Below are 12654 nucleotides of genomic sequence, written 5' to 3'. Positions count from 1 at the left end.
GCCCAACCAGCACAAGTGAAGAACTGTATATTGACTGTGCCATTCTACCGCTGTGGTCACACAGGGACCCAGGGAAAGAACAATGGTCATTTTCCCGCTGCAGAAGTTGTCTCTAACCAGAGCCTGCAGCTACAGGGTATAGATTGTTAATCTGTCAGGAGCCTATGAATGGGAGAAGCAGGAGAGAGATGCTGCACCAAATGTCAGAGAAAATCTCATGAGTCACGTTATGTTAAAATTATGAACTGTAATAAATAAAAAGTTTCACTAAGGTACTGTCTTATCCTCTGAGCTCATTGTGGAATCCAGGGTATTTTACATAAAGGAAAAATAATGGGTTCCATATAAATTTTAGTTAATTTTATGCTAAAATAGGTTTTTTGTGTTTTCTTGTATGACTAAGTGTTTCTGACTTGCTAGTTTAACTAGCTATAAAAGTTGTATGGTTTACACAAGATATTTATCTATTGTAATTACTGAAATAATCAGGATTTTATTAAATCTCCCTCACTTGGAAATAGAATTTCCAGAATTCTGTACATCCTGTGAGAGAGAAGTTAGATTGCTAACTGCAACTGTATAAAGTAGAAATGCAAATGGTGGATGGAAATGAACTGCAAAGTCACTAACACTTTGGTGATCTAACAAAATGTTTTTTTTTTCCAACAGTGTAAGTTTGCTGTTGTTCAGTATGGAAATATTATAACAGAACTTTCCCTACTGGAAAATAATGATAAGAAAAAAGCTCTTGAAAAAGTGAAAGACATCCAGCAGATTAAACAACACACAATTACTGCATCAGCCATCAACCATGTGCTGTAAGTATCACATTTCAGTGTCACATCACCCTTTACTTCATTTTGACAAAAGTTTTTTTGAACTTGTCCTGAAACTCTTTCCGTACAGGGAACATGTTTTTGTTGCTGAAAACGGTTCAAGAAAGGATTCAAAAAAAATTATTATTGTCCTGACTGATGGGCGGATATTTTTGGATCCAATGAATCTAACAACAGTTTTGAATTCGCCCAAAATGCACAATATCCTTCGGTTTGCTACTGGGGTACGTATTTCTCTGAATAGTTTAGTGTGGCAGACTAGATGCTTTACGTTTCTGTAGTTACCATTGCTATGACATGCTATGTGCAATATGTAACAATTATGTAACAATACCAGGGTATCTGAGACAGAAGAATGTGGTGCAAATGTAAAAAAGTGTTTGGTGTTTAATTTAATGTAATGTAATGTAATGTAATGTAATGTAATGTAGGGGGGCGCGGTGGCGCAGTGGGTTGGACCACAGTCCTGCTCTCCGGTGGGTCTGGGGTTCGAGTCCCGCTTGGGGTGCCTTGCGGCGGACTGGCGTCCCGTCCTGGGTGTGTCCCCTCCCCCTTCGGCCTTACGCCCTGTGTTGCCAGGTAGGCTCCGGTTCCCCGTGACCCTGTAAAGGACACGCGGTTCTGAAAATGTGTGTGTGTGTAATGTAATGTAAAAATGCATTAAATCTGAAATTCAGGTGGGACCAGTTTTGGATGACCCTAAGGGAATGAAAGAGCTGCAGGAGATGGCTTCAACACCACATGAGAAACACTTATTTCAAGTTGATAGCTATGCTTCCTTGGATGACCTGATTTCAGAACTAGACTCTATCATAACTGGAATTGAAGGTGAGGTGATGAAACCAGATGAGCACCATCTGTTTTCAGTTTTCCTAAATGCATATCCACAGCTGGATTTCTAAGTTTTATGGGCTTTCTAATTAGTGTAATAGCCTACATTTTGCACTACAGTCATTACCTGTTCATGAGTTACATTAGCCTTAGAAATTATAATAGAAAATGTTTTCACTACACAAATATAATTCAGTAATTACAGTTTTTTAATTCAGCAAGACATGAAGTCATGAAGTAGAATCACTAACAAAACATTAAAGTTTCATATTCACCACAGGTTCACAAGTGCTAGCAAGCAAATAATCCTGTGATGCATCCATTAAATCATTTCAGTGTTAATTAAACTTTAACCAGAAAGGCCTGACAGAGATTGGTATTTATGAATAGTTCTACAAGTATTTAACTGAAGACCTTTAACAACATGCGTGTTTCAGCCCAGATTGGTCCTTATGAGAATCACAGAGAAAACAGTAACAACAACGACAAGAGCAGTGAAGAATATGAGGATTCTGAAGGTATTGAACTTCCATAATACATACATATTCATTTAGTTGATGCTTCTCTCCAAAGCGACTACAATGTTAGGCTTCTTATAATTATCTACCCATTTATACAGCTAGGTAATTATACTGGAGCACTTCAGGGTAAGTAGCTTGCTCAAGGGTGCTACAGCTGGAGATGGGATTCAGATCTATGGGTCCAAAGGCAGCAGCTCTAACCACTATGATGCCAGTTGCCCCTGAATTTAAATCATTACTTTAAACCCTTTTTGAGCTGTACTTTAAAATAATTTTAATACACATATCCTAAACCCTTAAATACCTTCAGGACTCAGTTGTAAGGCTTACTTTTTTATATTTATTAATTTAGCTGATGCTTTTCTCCAAAGTGACTTACAGTGTTAAGATTACAATTATTTATACAGCTAGGTAATTCTACTAGAGCAATTGAGGGTAAGAACCTAGCTCAAGAGTACTACAGCTGGAGGTGGGGATCAAACCGACAAATGAATGTAAAGACAGTAGCTGTAACCACCACACTACCAGCTGTCCCTGTTTTTTCCTTAAGAAACTCATATTGATTACTAATGATTACTTAGTAATCAAAAGACAGTATTTATTCTGTCACATAAATGTGTAATAAGTCACAGTTATGGCTGTACAAATTTAGTTTAAATTTCACAACTGGAGTCAAACATAACTGGAAATTAAGGTGATGAAGAGAAGTAACTTTAGATTTTCAGTTTTTCGAAATCCGTTTTCTAAATTCTGATATACAGTTTCAAAGACCATCTGCATAAATTTTCTGGGCTGTCCAACTGGTGTTACATTTACATTTCTGAAGACTTTCCTGTTTATGATAGCTTCAGAAATTATCACAGGAAGTAACATCTTTAGTGTAATATATACAACAGTCCAGCAGGGGCAGCATTGCTCTGTACTTCATCAGCATCAACTGATGCACCTTCTAAACTGAGATCAATATGTGTTTTTCAGTCTGGACTGTTCCTGGTAACATTTTTGGAGAAAACAGCAAAAAGAACAATAACAACAACAACAACAATGAGGACAGTGAGGAAAATGAGGATGATGAAGGTATTAGATTTCCATAATTAATGTAAACACCCTTAAAGTTGTTTTTTTTAATTACTTTTAATACCTTCCAGGCACACATACGATGTCATGTCTTATCTCTAAAAAATTAAAATAAGTTTGTTTCAGTAATCAAGAAACATAGCATTTAACACTTCTCAGTTATGATCGAACAGATATTTTTCATTTCAGCATCCTATGAAATGTATATAATTTCAGTAAAATAAAAAAGTTACATTTTATGTCCAAGTGAATTGCAAATACCCCTCCACGAACCGCCACCTTACCGAGGTGGAGGGGTTTGAGTGCCTGAATGATCTCAGGAGCTATGTTGCCTGGGGCTATATGCCCCTGGTAGGGTCTCCCAAGGCAAACAGGTCCTGGGTGACAGACGAGACAAAGCGCGGTTCAAAAATCCCCTTATGACTATTAAATCAAGGATCTCGTTCACCCCGCCCGGTATGGGGTCACCGGGGCCCCACCCTGGAGCCAGGCCTGGGGGAGGGGCTCGCATGCGAGCGCCTGGTAGCCAGGTCTATGCCCACGGGGCCTGGCCGGGCTTAGCCCGAAGCCAAGACGTGGAGCCGCTCTTCGGTGGGCTCACCACCTGCCGGAGAGGACATAAGGGGCCGGTGCGTTGTGATTTGGGCGGTGGTCGGGGCCGAGTGCCCGGTCGACCCAAACCTCGGACGCCAACTCTGGCTTTTGGGACTTGGAATGTCACCTCACTGGCGGGGAAGGAGCCTGAGCTGGTGCAGGAGGTTGAGAGATACCGTCTAGATATAGTCGGGCTCACTTCCACTCACAGCTTGGGTTCTGGAACCACTCTTCTCGACCAAGGGTGGACTCTCCACTATTCTGGCGTTGCCCAGGGTGAGAGGCGGAGGGCGAGTGTGGGCTTATTAATAGCCCCCCAGTTCAGCCGCCATGTGTTGGAGTCTACCCCGGTGAATGAGAGGGTCGTCTCCCTATGCCTTCGGGTCAGGGAACGGTCTCTCACTGTCGTTTATGCTTATGCACCTAGCGGCAGTGTAGAGTACCTGGCCTTTTAGAGTCCTTGGGGGGCATGCTGGAAAGTGCTCCCACTGGGGACTCTGTCGTTCTACTGGGGGACTTTAACGCCCACGTGGGCAGCGACAGTGACACCTGGAGGGGCGTGATTGGGAGGAACGGCCTCCCTCATCTGAACCCGAGCGGTGAGTTGTTATTGGATTTCTGTGCTAGTCACGGTTTGTCCATAACGAACACCATGTTCATGCATAAGGGTGTCCATCAGTGCACTTGGCACCAGGACACCCTAGGTCGGAGGTCGATGATCGACTTTGTAGTCGTTTCCTCTGATCTTCGGCCATATGTCTTGGACATTCGGGTGAAGAGAGGGGCTGAGCTGTCAACTGATCACCACCTGGTGGTGAGTTGGATTCGATGGCGGGGGAAAAAGCTGGACAGACCTGGCAGGCCCAAACGCATAGTGAGGGTCTGTTGGGAACGTTTGGCGGAAGCCCCTGTCAGAGAGGTCTTCAACTCCCACCTCCGACAGAGCTTCAAGCAGGTCCCGAGGGAGACTGGGGACATTGAGTCCGAATGGACTATGTTCCACACCTCCATTGTCGGGGCGGCGGTTCGGAGCTACAGCCATAAAGTCTCTGGTGCCTGTCGCGGCGGCAATCCCCGAACACGGTGGTGGACACCGGCGGTAAGGGATGCCGTCAAGCTGAAGAAGGAGTTCTATTGGGCCTGGCTGGCTCATAGGACTCCTGAAGCAGCTGACGGGTACCGGCGGGCCAGACGGAGCTCGGTGAGGCCATGGAGGAAGACTTTCGGTCGGCCTCAAAGAAATTCTGGCAAACCGTCCGGCGACTCAGAAGGGGGAAGCAGTATTCCGCCAACACTGTTTACAGTGGAAGTGGTGTGCTGCTGATCTCAACTGAGTATGTCCTCGGGCGGTGGAAGGAGTACTTTGAGGATCTTCTCAATCCCTCCAACACGCCTTCCATAGAGGAAGCTGAGGCCGGGGACTCAGCAGGGGACTCGTCCATTACCCTGGCTGAAGTTGCTGAGGTAGTCAAAAAACTCCTCGGTGGCAAGGCTCCGGGGGTGGAGGGGGCAAAGAAGGATGCAAAGACAGCATTCATTATGAACAATTTAGTCAAACACCAGTACAAGGGAAACAATGCTCTCAGTCCAAGGACCCCGTTTTCTCTAGGACTTATGCTTAAAACCAGCCTTCTCAGCCTACTTAGCACCACCAAGCTCTCTTTCTCAATATCCTGACAGACACAGCCACCCCATTACTTTCTCCGTAAGTGCCCCCAGTGGTTACACACACGTTTAACATTATTTCCCATAATGCAACTATTTACATTGAACCAGTAGCGCGGGTCGTTACAGTATCAAAACAGACTATCAGTTTACATCTCACAGTTTAACAGCGTACATCTTGCGCAGACAAGATGTACAAAGTGAAGTGACAAGTGAAGTGACAAAGAAACCAGGCATCACTTTGAAGGAACTACAGAATTCAATTACTGCAAGTGGTCTACATGTGCATAAGTCCATAATATTAAGATCTCTCCTCAACTGGCCTATTTGGTAAGGTCCATCCATTCATCCATCTTCCATCCTGCTTGTCCTAGTAGGGTCGCGGTGGCAGCAGGGAGAGCAGAGAGGCCCAGCCGCCCCTGTCCCCCGCAACTTCCTCCAGCTCAGCCTGGGGGATCCCCAGCCGTTCCCAGGCCAACTGTGAGATATAATCCCTCCAGCGGGTCCTGGGCCGACCTCGGGGCCTCGTCCCAGTTGTCCGTGCCCGGTATACCTCCAAAGGGAGGCGCCCAGGGGGCATCCTTATCAGATGCCCGAACCACATCAACTGGCTCCTCTCAATGTGAAGGAGTAGCGGCTCTACTCTGAGTTCCTTCCGGATGTCCGAACTCCTCACCCTGTCACGGTGAATGAGTCCCAACACCCTGCGGAGAAAACTCATTTAATCGGCTTGTATCCGTGATCATATTCTTTCGGTCATTACCCAGAGTTCATGACAATAAGTGAGGGTAGGGATGTAGACTGACCAGTAAATAGAGAGCTTTGCCGTATGGCTCAGCTCCCCCTCCACCACTACAGCCCAGTACAGCAACCACATTACTGCTGCCGCTGTTTCCAGTCTGCAGCAGAGCTCATGCTCCCTTCTCCCCTCACTCATGAACAAGACCCTCAGATACTTAAGCTGATCTTCATATCAACCGCTTCACTCTCAGCTGCAAACCATTCCAATGCGTGTTGGAAGCATCCATGTGATCGTGCCAAAGGACAACATAATCCGCAAAAAAGCAAAGACATCACCTTCCAACTCTCACACAGAATGCCCTCCTGACCTCAGCTGCGCCTTGATATCCTGTCCATGAAAACCACAAACAGGAGTGGAGACAAGGCACAACCTTGGTGGAGTCCAATGCCCACATTGAATGGGCCTGACTTAATGCCAAGTATGCGGACAGCTTTCGCTCCGTATGTACAGAGGCTGAATGGCCCGCAGTAGTGGCCCCGGTACCCCATACCCTCTAAGCATCATCCACGGAATTCCCAGGGTACACGGTCATAGGCCTTCTCCAAGTCCACAAAACACATATAGACTAGATTAGCAAACTCCCATGCCTCTTCAAATATCTGTGAGAGGGTAAAAAGCTCGTCCACTGTTCCACGGCCAGGGCAGAAACCGCATTGTTCAACCACCGGACGGAGCCTCCTCTCCAGCACCACAGCATAGACTTTCCCAGGGAGGCTGAGAAGTGTGATGCCCCGATAGTTAGCACACACTCTCCGGTCCCCTTTCTTAAAGATAGGGACCACCACCCCAGTTTACCAATCCAAAGGCACTGTCCTGTAGGTCCATGCAACATTGCAGAAGCGTGTAAGCCATGACAGCCCTGCAACATCCAGGGCCTTAAGCAGTTCTGGGCAGATCTCATACAACCCCGGTGCTTTGCCACTGTGGAGCTTACCAACTACCTCAGTGATTTCCACCAGGGAAATGGACTCTGACAGCCCAAAAGCCTCAGGCCCTGACTCCTGTAAGGGAGGCATATCGCTCGGGTTTAAGAGTTCTTCAAAGTGCTCTTTTCACCTCCCAACAATGTCCTCATCAGAGGTCAGAGTTTTTCCACTCCTGCTGAGCACAGCCTGAGTGAAACTCCTCCAACCCCTTCTGAGTTGCCGGATGGTTCTCCAGAACCTCTTTGAAGCCGACCAATATTCGTTTTCCACAGTCTCTTCAAACTCCTCCCATACCCTGGATTTTGCTTCTGCAACCGCAGCCGCTGCTGCCTCTTTCGCCTGCTGGTACCTGTCTGCTGAGTCAGGAGTCCCCAGAGCCAACCAGTCCCTAAAGGCCTCCTTCTTCAGCTTAACAGCTTCCCTCACCACCGGTGTCCACCAGCGGGTTCTCGGGTTGCCGCCCTGGCTGGCACCAACAAGCTTTTGGCCACAGCTGTGCCTGGCTGCTTCCACAATGGAGGTTTTGAACAGGGTCCATTCAGACTCCATGTCCCTTACCTCCCCCGGGACATGGGAGAAGCTCTCCCGGAGATGCGAGTTAAAATCATTCCGGACAAGGTCCTCCGACAGTCGTTCCCAGCACACTCTCATTAAACATCTGGGCCTACCGGGTCTGGTCATCAGTTTTCCCCGCCATCTGATCCAACTCACCACCAGATGCTGATCGGTTGACAGCTCAGCACCTCTCTTCACCCGAGTTTTCAAAACACGTGGCCTCAAGTCAGATGAAATGACTACAAAGTCGATCATTGACCTTTGGCCCAAGGAGCTCTGGTACCAAGTACACTTATGAGCATGTTTGTGTTAGAACATGGTGTTTGTTATGGACAAACCATGGCTACCACAGAAGTCCAATAACATTTCACCATTCGGGTTTAGATCAGGCAGGCCATACTTCCAAATCACCCCCCACCAGATTTCCCAGTCATTGCCAACGTGAGCGTTGAAGTCCCCCAGCAGGACTATGGAGTCTGTAGGTGAAGTTCTGTCCAGAACCCCATCCACCCTCTCCAAGAAGGCCGAATACTCTGAACTGCTATTTAGTGCATAAGCACACACAACAGTCAAAGTTTTCCTCTCTGCAACCCTAAGTCGCATTGAGGTGACCCTCTCGTCCACCGGGACAAACTCCAACTGTATGGCAGCCAGCCGCGGGCTTGTGAGTATCCCCACACCCGCCCTGCGCCTCTCACCCTGTGCAACTCCTGAGTAGGAGAGAGACCACCCCCTATCGAGGAGTTTGGTTCCAGAGCCAATACTGTGAGTGGAGGTGAGCCCAACAATATCTAGTTGGTATTTCTCAACCTCACACACCAGTTCCGGCTGCTTCACCCCCAGTGAAGTAATATTCCACATACCAAGAGCCAATTTATGTCGTGAGGGGCCATGGCACCACCCCGCCCCCTCCCGCTGCCTGGTACAGATTGCACCCGACCCCCATGATGAACCTTACAGGTGGTGGGCCCACATGGCCCCCCATAATGCCTTTTCAGGCTGAGCCCGGCCGTGTTACGTGGGCTGCCCGGCCACCAGACGCTTGCCTAGGGTAGGTCCCGGTGACCCTATTCCGGGCAGGGTAAACGTTTTTCAGTTTCCGTTTTTCATAGGGGTTTTTTGGATCGTGTTAGTCTGGATCTTCACTCCAGACCTGTTCGCCTTGGAAGACCCTACCAGGAGCATAGTGCTCTTGACGACATAGCTCTGGAGATCCCTAGATCACGCAAGCCCTTCCGCTAACGCCAAGGCCCCAGTCCAGGAAGGGTATTTGGTAGGGTGCCAAGAAATAAGCCATTACTCAAGAATATCCATGAAAAGGATACATCTGGAGCTTAACCTAATACAGCCCATGCATCAAAAAACACCATCCCTACAGTATAGTATGGGAATCTTGTTAAGATTAATGTAAGAATGGGTGGAATTAAATACAGGCAAATACTGGAAGAGAACCTGTGCCAGTCGTCTCAGAAACTGAGGTATGAGAGAAGTGTCATCTTCCAGCAAGACAATGATCCCAAGCACAAGGCCAAGGCAACACTGGAGTGGCTAAAAAACAAAAAGTGAATGTCTTGCAATGGCATACTCAAAGTTCTGATATCAACCCCATTCAGAATCTGTGGCATCTTTATGAACATTCTCCTAATAAGGCCGTTTCCCTTGAATTCTGTGTGTTGACAAAAAGCACTCATTCAGCTCTTTAGTTGCTATTGCCTACTGTACACAGGCAAAATGTACATACATTTAGTACTCATTCTTTATGTATTAATTCAACCATTAATTAAAAAAACAAAGCAGCCCAGTAAACCTAAAAGAAATCAGTGAAAGCAATGCAAGTGAGTTCAGTTATCAAACAAGTTCATGTTGTTTGGATAGTCCAAGTGGGGGACAGAAATGCCAATTAGGAGACACACACACTTTCCGAACCGCTTGTCCCATACGGGGTCACAGAGAGCCAGAGCCTACCCGGCAACACAGGGTGTAAGGCCGGAGGGGGAGGGGACACACCCAGGACAGGACACCAGTCGCAGGACTCAAACCCCAGACCCACCAAAGAGCAGGACCCGGACCAACCCACTGCGCCACTGCACCCAATTAGGGACCATAATTACCAAAATTATAACTAGCAAAGAAGGGGTAATGGAGGTTGAAAACTTAAGGCTGCATGAGGTAAACTATAACTGCAAAGAAGACTGCATGTTTTTTTATTAATTAAACAAATCAGTGGCATCACTGGTGGGGTGGGGACCGTGCCAGGTGACACCAAAATGACTCTCTATAAAATTTTTTTGCAGTGTTTGAGCAGAAATTTATTATTGTTTATAAAAATATCTGTGTAGTTACTTATAACAACAAAAACATTTTTCGTAAGCCTATCTTACGTGAATGAATACATCCACAAGGCTAAAACTCTGTTAATTTATTTTTTGAACCTTATAGTGCACTCCGCTCAGAGCTCTCATTATTACCCAGTTACAATGATGCATCGAATCATGTGGTTTCGACTGCACACGCTACAAGCACCCACGCTTGTTTTCGTTGTTGCTGCTGTTTTTTATAATTGCTGATTTTGTTCAATTTTCTGGTGTTTTAAGTACAATATTGTCGTAATTAGTATTTGTGAACCTATATCAATAATGTTAAAATAAACATGTTAGATATTTATATAATATAAAATATCTAACATGTTTATTTTTACGTTATTGATATAATATAAAATTTTACACATTGCAATTTAAAGGTGTCTACTTTATTTTGTTAGTTGTTTATATCACTACTATTGCCATTACATTCAGTGGTATAGGGGGAATATGATTTATGTTTAACATTAGTGCAAAAAACATTACTAACGATTCTGTATGGTCTGGTATGGGAGGAGGTCCATCGGGGGGGTGACACCATGAGTTAGTGTACTGGGTGACACCAACCCTAGTGATGCCACTGAAACAAACTTAGTATGCAGACTCATTATTTGACCATTTCATTGTACGTTTTAGATGCTGGAACAGAAATTGCATTTGTTCTGGATGGTTCTGGAAGCATTGAGCCCGAGGACTTTGAGAAGGCAAAAGATTTCATTTCTAAAGTGATGAAGAAGGTTTGGGAAAGCTGTTTCAGTGTACGTACGTCCGTCTTTCTAACAAAACATGATGCTTCATGTAGAGGTTCTCATAGTCATACCGTGAAGCAGGCTGTAGAGCCTCTCAATTTGGTTTAAGTGCTCGATTGGTGTAATTGCTCTGTCTATTCACAGACTGAGCCCAACCAGCATAAGTGAAGGACTTTATATTGACTGAGCCATTCTACCACTGTGGTCACACAGGGACACAGGGACCCAGGGAAAGAACAATGGTTATTTTCCCACTGCAGAAGTTGTCTCAAAACAGAGCCTGAAGCTACAGGGCATAGATTGTTAATCTCTCAGGAACCTATGAATGGGAGAAGGAGAGATATGCTGCACCAAATGTCAGCAAAAATCTCTGAGTCACATTATGTTAAAATTATGAACTGCAATATATAAAAGTTTCACTAAGCTACTGTAATTTCAATCAGTGATCAATTTAATTTTATTAAATTGTCCTTGCTTGGAAATTGAATTTCCAGAATTCTGTCAATCCTGTGAGAGAGAAGTTAGAATGCTAACTGCAGCTGTATAAAGTAGAAATGCAAATGGTGGATGGAAATCTCTTTGGTGATCTAACATAATGCTCTTTTTATTAGTGTAACTTTTCTGTTGTACAATATGGAAGCATTATAAGAACAGAACTGTCCCTACTGGAAAATAATGATGTGAAAAAAGCTCTTGAAAAAGTGAAAGACATCCAGCAGATTAAACAACACACAATTACTGCATCAGCCATCAACCATGTGCTGTAAGTATCACATTTCAGTGTCACATCACCCTTCACTTCATTTTGACAAAAGGTTTTTCAACTTGCCCTAAACACTCTTTCTGTACAGTGAACATGTCTTTGTTGCTGAGAACGGTTCAAGAGAGGATTCAAAAAAAATAATCATTGTGTTGACTGATGGGCGGATATTTTTGGATCCAATGAATCTAACAACAGTTTTGAATTCGCCCAAAATGCACAATATCCTTCGGTTTGCTATTGGGGTATGTTTCTCTTTGGATGCTTTTGTATGACTGAACTGATATTTAATGTTGCTATGGGTAATATTGCTATGATGTGCTGTATACAGTATAGTCCTACTGTAACTGACACAGAAGAATTCAGTGCAAAAAGATTTTAATATACATTTTTAAAAAAAAATGTATTTCTTTCATGTAAAATTAATTTAAATAATGCAGAAAATAATGTGAAATTCAGGTGGGACCAGTTTTGGGTGACTCTAAGGGAATGACAGAGCTCCAGGAGATAGCTTCAAAACCACATGAGGATCACCTGTTTACGGTTGGAAACTATACTGCTTTGGAGGATTATTTATCACGGCTAGAAATGAGCCTGATTGGAATGGAAGGTAAGACTCAGAAAGAATACCTGTCACTGTCGATTTTTAACTTGACTGAACTGATTTCACTAAATCCAAAAATGTTAGAAGAATTCAAGGTTTGTGGGCTATGTCTGAAGGAAATTACAGTGAAATGCATTCTGTTTCTGCAGGTACCCAGCAAGGGGCAGGGTTTCTCTTTACCCTTGCAGAGGCTGGGTTCAGCACACACTTCACACATGATGTGAGCACAGGTTTGAACTATATATGCCAAAGCCATTGGGCTCAAGACATGACAACGAAGCTGATCAATAAAATACTAGCAGGGGTTTCTCGTGTTACCTATATTTGTATACCTCTATTTCAGTTGAGACCTTAATGTTATGTAATTAGTCCAT

At 44.7% G+C, this 12654-nt stretch overlaps 1 protein-coding gene across 4 annotated transcripts in view; it reads left to right on the top strand.

Moving 5' to 3' along the window:
* Positions 1 to 12654, top strand: part of LOC108938339 (integrin alpha-E-like) — a 36014-nt gene that overhangs the window by 10328 nt on the left and 13032 nt on the right. For all 4 annotated transcript variants that reach the window (XM_018758850.2, XM_018758848.2, XM_018758849.2 and 1 more), the window contains 10 exons: positions 670 to 818; positions 907 to 1060; positions 1514 to 1664; positions 2105 to 2185; positions 3167 to 3265; positions 10804 to 10925; positions 11528 to 11679; positions 11768 to 11921; positions 12136 to 12286; positions 12430 to 12500. In XM_018758850.2, the coding sequence (XP_018614366.1) occupies positions 670 to 818; positions 907 to 1060; positions 1514 to 1664; positions 2105 to 2185; positions 3167 to 3265; positions 10804 to 10925; positions 11528 to 11679; positions 11768 to 11921; positions 12136 to 12286; positions 12430 to 12500 (1284 nt within the window). The remainder of the gene's footprint in view (positions 1 to 669; positions 819 to 906; positions 1061 to 1513; positions 1665 to 2104; positions 2186 to 3166; positions 3266 to 10803; positions 10926 to 11527; positions 11680 to 11767; positions 11922 to 12135; positions 12287 to 12429; positions 12501 to 12654) is intronic.

The sequence above is a fragment of the Scleropages formosus genome, chromosome 10, assembly GCF_900964775.1.
Source record: "Scleropages formosus chromosome 10, fSclFor1.1, whole genome shotgun sequence".
NCBI lineage: Eukaryota > Metazoa > Chordata > Actinopteri > Osteoglossiformes > Osteoglossidae > Scleropages > Scleropages formosus.
This window is presented reverse-complemented; position numbering and strand designations above follow the sequence as displayed.